This window comes from Apium graveolens, chromosome 11 (genome assembly GCF_009905375.1).
Source record: "Apium graveolens cultivar Ventura chromosome 11, ASM990537v1, whole genome shotgun sequence".
Classification (NCBI taxonomy): domain Eukaryota; kingdom Viridiplantae; phylum Streptophyta; class Magnoliopsida; order Apiales; family Apiaceae; genus Apium; species Apium graveolens.
In genome coordinates this window covers 173,991,849-174,000,323 of record NC_133657.1, presented here as the reverse complement: position 1 = coordinate 174,000,323, position 8,475 = coordinate 173,991,849, and the positions used below count along the sequence as shown (strand labels likewise).

The 8,475-nt window shown below is 35.0% G+C and overlaps 1 protein-coding gene across 1 annotated transcript; it reads right to left on the bottom strand.

Moving 5' to 3' along the window:
* Nucleotides 1-4,179: 4,179 nt before the first annotated feature.
* LOC141696150 (putative calcium-binding protein CML13) lies at nucleotides 4,180-5,486 on the bottom strand. Its single transcript, XM_074500333.1, has 5 exons — nucleotides 5,378-5,486; nucleotides 5,180-5,196; nucleotides 4,941-5,093; nucleotides 4,708-4,810; nucleotides 4,180-4,590 (listed from the first exon to the last, which is right to left on the bottom strand). Exons 1-5 carry the CDS (start codon nucleotides 5,484-5,486, stop codon nucleotides 4,529-4,531), a joined length of 444 nt encoding a protein of 147 aa, XP_074356434.1. The 3' UTR covers nucleotides 4,180-4,528.
* Between the last annotated feature and the right edge of the window lie 2,989 nt (nucleotides 5,487-8,475).

Below are 8,475 nucleotides of genomic sequence, written 5' to 3'. Positions count from 1 at the left end.
TGATCATCCGTCGGTTGCTTTGTAGGTTATTCGTCGGGTAGCAATCAAGCATATGACTTCATTTCAGTTATACAGAATTACAAGACATCATTTATGTACAATTAATCAACCTATTCTGCATATCTAGTTAAAGTCAACATGACTTATATGCTACTACAGATTCTATACAAAGGTGTATACATAACTGTGCTACAGACTTATTATTACATAAGCTACTCACTCGATGGATAACAAGTTAACATCCGTCGGGATTATAATGAGTTAAACGTCGAGACTGTAATTCTTATCCGTCGAGTGCTACATTATTTCACTAAGTAAAATCCACTTAGATGTTTTGTTTATGAAATCATCAAGTACACAACATATGCACAACATATGATCATCTCTCCACGTGTCACAAAATTTTGTATTTAAAATATAAAGTTGGTCTCTAGTTCCAAATTTGTATTAAGTTTCAAATATGTGTACCAAATCGCTAGCTTTTTCAGACTGACCTGTGATGGGTTATTGGGTCCGGTACGTATTCGGTTGTGGGCTTGGGTGTTATAAATGGTATCAGAGCTCTGCCCGACCGAAAGTTCAGAGTCACTGCCCGAGTTTCGTATATGTGTTTGTGAACTCGACGGAGACGTCGAGTCTATAAGAGGGGGTGTTTTTAACATCCCACATCGATAATAATAAGAGTGTTTGGGACATTTATAGATACAAGTCAATAACTAATGTGTACCAAATCGATAGCTTTTTCGGACTAACCTATGGTGGGTTATTGGGTCCGGTACGCATTCAGTTGTGGGTTTGGGTGCTATACTTTCTCTCTCAATTTCTCTAAGATATAATATGTAAAACACTATATCATCGTTGTTTTGGATATTTGTTGAATATAATGAAGAAGTTTTGTGTTCGCAACATGGTATTAAAATTTTGAAATCTAATTTTTCGCATCGATCGTCACTGCAAAGTCAGACTCTATGCAAATTGCTGCAAATTGGTGATCTTTGTATCAATGTTGTTTGTATCCCAAATGATTTATAAGTATATCTTCAAATCTCAATCGATATGTCAGCATCTCTTTGAATCAGCTTGATAGGAATCTCTATATTTGATAGTCGTTGTTCTCGCGATGGGATGTATAGAATTTAGGTGTTATAGCTTGACGATTATAATTTTTGTACTATAATTGATTTGTTGTTCAATTTAGTTGAGTAAACGTATTGTTGGAAAACAGTTTGATGGTGCTCTCCATGTCAAATTCAAAACTTATGTTGGGCAACTTTTTTAATGGGCCATTTCATAATCTTTTTCATATTACATGAGTCTATAAGCACTACGAACTGAATACTCCCTTGAACTCTCCTTGCACGAGTACATATGATCATCTCTCCACGCGTCACAAAATTTTGTATTTAAAACATAAAGTTGGTCTCTAGTTCCAAATTTTGTATTAAGTTCCAAATATGTGTACCAAATCGCTAGCTTTTTCAGACTAACCAGTGGTGGGTTATTGGGTCCGGTACGTATTCGGTTGTGGGCTTGGGTGTTATAAATGGTATCAGAGCTCTGCCCGGCCGAAAGTGCAGAGTCACTGCCCGAGTTCCGTATGTGTGTTTGTGAACTCGACGAGGCCGTTGAGTCTATAAGAGGGGGTGTTTTTAACATCCCTTATCGATAATAATAAGAGTGTTTGAGACATTTATAGATACAAGTCAACAACTAATGTGTACCAAATCGATAGCTTTTTCGGACTAACCTGTGGTGGGTTGTTGAGTCCGGTACGCATTCGGTTGTGGGTTTGCGTGTTATACTTTCTCTCTCAATTTCTCTAAGATATAATATGTAAAACACTATATCATCATTGTTTTGGATATTTGTTGAATATAATGAAGAAGTTTTGTGTTCGCAACATGGTATTAAAATTTTGAAAGCTAATTTTTCGCATCGATCATCACTGCAAAGTCAGACTCTATGCAAATTGATGCAAATTGGTGATTTTTGTATCAATGTTGTTTGTATCCCAATTGATTTATAAGTATATCTTCAAATCTCAATCGATATGTCAGCATCTCATCGAATCTGCTTGATAGGAATCTCTATATTTGATAGTCGTTGTTATCGCGATGAGATCTATAGAATTTAGGTGTTATAGCTTGACGATTACAATTTTTGTACTATAATTGATTTGTTGTTCAATTTAGTTGAGTAAACGTATTGTCATGGCTACTATTGTGTCATATACATCTGCAACTGCTGTATCTACGAGTATAACTAATTAAGTGATAGATTGTAATCATCCGTACTATATTTATCCATCTCCCGGTATGCAAATAACAACGGTGATCTGAATTAAAAATAACTGTAACCAATGGCAACGCTCAATGGAGATAACGTTATCATCAAAGTTGAAGCTAAGATTTATTTTGACAGTCGACGGATATTTTGATGACTACTAGAGAATGGCCCGTGTCTCACACGGGCTATTATGCTAGTTTTACGTATAATAGCCCAACATGGGGCATTGGTGATGCATTTATTCCTCAAAATCGTAAAATTACCCGACCTTGCGATAGTGTGGACAAAATATTGAGTATTTTTCATAAACTGGATCAAATCAACGATAAATCACAATAAATTAATCTTGTAATTTTTTACATATATTATTTAGTGACCTTAACTTATAAAGGTCTCGAACACATTAATATATGTAAAAGTGTCAGTCAAACAGTCATTTCAGTATGGCTTAGGTTTTTAACAAAATAATCATTCATAGATGCTTAAGTACAGAATTTTGTTATATACGATGTTGTACTATCGTAAGATCAAAATTAGTAGTTCAACTAACTAAAAAGATAAGTACTCTTACGTAATTATTTCCATTGTATTCGACGGTGTAACAAGCTCAGAAGTCACGTCCACAGTCTCTCCATCAGTCTATATTTCGTGGAGCATTTCCTTTGACGCAGTTGTTGTGGAGGTTTGTTCAAACTATATACCACCTTTAGCTAGTTCATCATCATCATTGTTGTCTATACGAACAAGATTTTCACCTGAAAACTGGTTATTTTCACCATCATTGCTTAGTGAGCATGCTATATCTACTAGCACTTTATCTAAGTGTAAATTCTTATAGTTGAAGCTGAAATTAGTATTTTCACTAGATATAATCTGTTCACCGCCTGTGTTTGTACTTTCCGTTCTAGCTAAACAATCAACTTCCTCTGTTTAATTACAAGCAATCTGGTTTGAAGAGTTCTCGGATACATATTAAGGAGATGAATTCTGACATTACTTCTCCAAACCTTACAATGCACCCCTACTCCAATCTTAACACTACCCAAACACCAACACGCCTTAATAAAAAAGGGAAAAGTATAATTTTCATATAAGCAGTCATAAAGTTGACACCTTTTGTATACACACAAAATATCTTCATAAAACCCAAGATCATAAAATGACCTAATGAGCAAATTTTGTAAGTAAAGATTGGGTTTTTTTTTGCCAGCAAAAGATTGGGTTTTTTGATTAAATTAAATGTCAAAAGAGCTAATTTTGGCTTAACCAAGTGAAAGCGGTGGCTGAAAAAAGCTTCAAGTTGGGTTTTTTAGGCGGGAATGAGCCAGTGATGATGAGGTGAGGAGTGAAATTTTTTAAATGTGAAATGTTTTTACAGTGGAAGAGTAAACTTTTGAAGGTGTGAGTTGAAAATTGTGAAGAGAGGTGAGGATGGTGGGAGGTAGTAGTGGAGAAAATAGACACAATATATGAGTTGTAGTGACTATTTCTGTAACTGTGATCACAACTTATTTAAGAATGTTTTCTCAATGAAAAACTATCAACCTCTCCCATTATCATGCAATTGGATATACATTTTTACATTCTTTGATCGTGCATAACGAAAATGTTTTCGGCTCACTTCATCCCAGTTCCTATTCTTAATAACTAACACATAAATGGATCCTAAACTTATTTCCATACCAGATGTTTTTATTAGGAAGATTCATAATAGCTCACGCGAAATTCATCATATTTACGAGGAAACTACTTAGTCTTTTGGGATGCCTCTTAAAAAATGCTTCCGGAGTATCTATATACGTCATTTACATCATTGTCATTATGCTTTTGTAAAAAAATTCCAAAGATCACTATGGCATACTTCTTACTTACTAGTATTTCAGATATCTCATCAACATTTTGTATATATTTTGAGTCAGTCTTCATCATCAAATTACATTTGCAACGTCAAACTAATTCCTGCTAGTCAGGTTAAAAGATGTCGGTGGTACATGTATATAGCAGCTGGAATTATTGGTACAAATTGGCCATACATAATCGTACTTTCTCCATATATCTCCATATCCTAGCCCGCTATAGAACTTTATACATAAATTTTTCTCCTTAGTAAGTATTATGTCTGCATTTTTAACTGGGACCCAACTTCACTAGTTAACTACATTTAGCTTATATCACACAGTTTCACACAATATCACACAAACAAATGTATATGAACTGCATCATAGAAGTTGAACTTAGGTCTTTATCCATAAGTGGTTCTTTTCATCATTCTCATGAACTCCTCAAAGTTTACTTCGCCATCACCTAAAATCACAAGACCATGTTATATGAACAGAGGCGGATTCTCTATGGGGCAAGAGGTTACATGAATGGACGGAAGCAATGCAACGACACATAATTTTATATTGGAAGGAAACTCACGATCCTGATCATCCTCATCAACTATCTCCTGAATATCTCTATTAGTAAACTGTTCTTCCAAATCCTTGGCAATACGCTGAATGTCTGCAGCAGATATCTTCCCCTGCACCCAGAAAATATAAAAAACGTTGACATCAAAAAGTAATGGACAAAATAAACCTAAATAGATATTCACAATTTTTAAATTTCACATTTTTATATTCGTCAATGACTTGGAAATTTTTAAATTTCACATTTTTATATTGGTCAATGACTTGGAAAGCTTTCATGAGCCCGTCCTTGGAATCTCTTTCACCAATCTTGGCTATTATCATGTACAAAAATTCATCGAAGTCAATTGCACCATTGTCGTCATTATCTACATCAACAATCATCTGATGAATTTGCTGAAATTGAACACAATGTGAGAAATTAGACTTGCAACATAAGTATTACTGGTTAGAAAATAATTACAAAGTAAAGCTAAACATACAGAAACCAATAGAATATCTGGAGAAAAAGAGAAGAGAAAGCACCAAGAACTAAAAGATTAACACATAACTAAATATGATTAAGCAAATTAAAAAACTGTTTTCGAAAATATTAAAAGGGACATATAGAGAAAAGGAGGAGGACACTAGAAGATGTCATAAAAAGGTTTCATAAAGAAATGAAAAACAAACTAGTATACATGAACCTAAATTCACATTGAAAATAATAGTAGGTAGCTTGTCTCGCTTACGATTCCAGAGAGACATGTCATAACTTAGAGAAGATGGATCAGATATTATTGAAGCCATAACACATGTGAGTGGCTAACTAAACCTGATAATTGCTCTAAAGTTGGTTAGGATTCTACGAAACTACTTGTAATTCAATCCAACTTGTTATTAAATAAGCATCAAAACTTAGGCTCTGTTTGAGATTGTTGTTAAAAATTGTTGTGCTATTAAAAAGTGTTGTTATAAAAATCAGATGTCTGTTTGGTAAATTTTTTGATATGTATATGTTTTGATGCAAAAAATTAAAAATAATAATACTTTTGGTAAGGTTTGATGGTGAACTCAGCATATGCTTCCCGCAAAAGATGAAAAACAACTTTCTCTAAAAGTATGGGGGATTTACTTTCTCTAACAGCAGCTTTTAAGCCAAAAACACTTTTTTCGAAAAGTAGCTTTTGAATTTTACCAAATAGTTTTTTAACTGCTTTTCAGCGAAAAGCTACTGTTGATGTCAGCAACAGCAATACCAAACACTCCCTTAGCACCTTGACTACGCAATGATAGTACAATTTAATGTCAAATTACCCAAATATCATTATCAATTAAAAAATTGACTAATTCCACCTCACATTTGTTACACTAAAGTTACAGACAGTCACTTGGAAACTATTAATGTGGGAAAGCATACGAAAATGAAGAAGAGGAACATATTTGCAAAAAATATTTGCAGAGGATTTTGCGGAATTAAAATTGAAGTACTTGTCATGGAAACTCGGAAGAAATTTTTACGACAAATCTTATCAACTAGAAGGTTTTCTACAGAAAACCAAGTTTATAGGTATTAACGGAACTAGAGCTACTTACGGAAGATCAAGGAAAGCAGATAAGATTTTTCACTTTATTTTTAACAAACTAAAAAATCGGGGTAGTTGCTATACCATAAAATTGTCATAGGTATTTTATTGGATCTTTAAGAAAACTGGTAGGATCACCACCAAGGAAAAAGACGGACGAGCTCCGGAGAACACGTCTCCGGAGCCCAGGATGCTCCTATAGGGCTCACCCTATATTGGAGTCGCTTACAATGACTATTGACAACGAGAAGTTATAACGACGATTTGTGAAATTTTATATGAAGTTTACGGCGACCATCACAACGGGAGATTACAACAACCATAATGAAGGAAGTGCACGACGACGGATACCACGACGGTCGCTATAGTAGAAGACGACGACGAAGAACGAGTATTGATGAGGAGTTTACAAAGGATAATTTTAAGCCAAGGGAGAAAGAGTGAAACAATCAAGGAACGAAGAATGAATCGGGCTCCGGGAAAATGTCCCCAGACCCTCCTAGGGCGCGCCTCGTGCTATATGGCCGCACAGGGTGTCCGGTCAGCAACTTAAGTGAGATGACAGAAGAGAATTAGCAAGGAGGTTGCTCCCAAAACTAAATTGAAAAGTAAATGAAGCATAAGAATTATACAAGAGAAAAAAAAAGGAGACTCGGAGGAGCTCTCCATGCTTAGGGCGCGCCCTAGGTAAGGAAGAGGACTCCGGAGACTGCAACCCTTCGTAGGGCGCGCCCGAAGAAGAAAAAGGGTCCTCCGGGAGCCCGTCGTCCCGGAAAACATGTTGAAGGCATTGTTCTGTAGTTTGCGGGTTGTCCTCATAGGGGAACAATCGTAAACGCTTAGTGTGTGCTTTGGTAGCCCTGTCTTAACATTCGTCGGGTTTTCCTTGCCAGGAGACTTTGGGTTATCTCGCACTTTGCACTTCTACGCTTGAGATCACTTGTGCTGTAGTATGGTGGGTTATCCTCATTGGGGTAAGGATACACTTTGGCATTTGCGGTAAGTCATGACTATACTTGCGGTTACGACCGACGGAAGTAGCAGTAGCGGATAGGGATATTTACCGGTCAGGGAATTTCCTTGTCCGTGAAGTACTGAAGTCGTAACTGTGCCTTGGGCCTTTGTGATTAGACCACATCGTTGGGCACTCATAAAGCAAATCAATGTTCGAGTTATAATAGAAAGTTGGTTCGATAACTCCTATTAGGCCACGGAATGAAAAGCCAAGTCCATATAGGTTTTTGTTCTCCAAGAATTACATAGGGCTTGATCGGTTGATCCTCTATAAAATGAGGTACGTAGGCACATTGTAGTGGATTGTAAGCAAGAGCTTTATACAGCCACCACCAAACACACTTACGATTTCAGCCCCCGATTTACCAGAATCACCACAGTCTGATGATTTTAACGGTGAAAGACCACCGCTGTAGATTTGATTATGTCTGCGAATCTCAAATCTTTGTTAACCAACTTTCTCTTTGCATAAGATTGAAGGCATATCAATCAATTATTTAAATACATAAGATTGAAGGCATATCAAGTACTTACAAGATCTCGTAAGTAAATTTCCTATATTCAATAATATAAATAAAGAAACATCCCAAAGTATATAATATATAAATATTTTTTAATAAAAATCATAATAATATACTTTAACATCATCTCCCCTCAGAATCATAATACTTTATCGAGAGTTTAAAAAATTTAATAAATAAATTAATTAAATAATCCGCTCTAATCAGGGACCTACTTGAATTGAATCCCTTAATGTGAAGTATGTTTTTTGTTACCCAGGGGTTTTTTTTATAGTTGGTTTGCAACTCATATTTCACCAATGAATTTTTTTTTCTCCTTGTTTTTTTTCATACCCCAAACTTTTATAAGATTCTTCATTTTAACACGAATTCTTGTTCTTTTAATTATTCTCACACCTACTAACTATAAAAGGTTTAATTTTTCATTTTTTTCTCGCACCTGCAAAATTTTACTAATATAATATAGAATTTGAAATCAAGATGAATATGCTCTAAAGATTATAGTTTGTTCAGTCAATACTTAAATATATTAAAATAAACTTGGAGCACAAAACAAACAAGTAACACTAAGTATTCACAAAAAAGTTCCAGATTTTTAATAAGATAAATAAAAGTAACATTACAGAATGATAATTATTAAAACCTCCTTGGTCTTTTGCTAACTTGTCAAAAGTTCTA

What these genes read in the sequence shown, in the direction of transcription:
- LOC141696150 (XM_074500333.1), bottom strand. Translation starts at nt 5,486, where the DNA reads ATGGCTTCAATAATATCTGATCCATCTTCTCTAAGTTATGACATGTCT. An exon ending in TCATTGACCAATATAAAAAT is followed by an intron (nt 4,811 to 4,940) that starts GTGAAATTTAAA and finishes TTCTGGGTGCAG; the next exon opens with GGGAAGATATCTGCTGCAGA. An exon ending in TGATGAGGATGATCAGGATC is followed by an intron (nt 4,591 to 4,707) that starts GTGAGTTTCCTT and finishes TTGTGATTTTAG; the next exon opens with GTGATGGCGAAGTAAACTTT.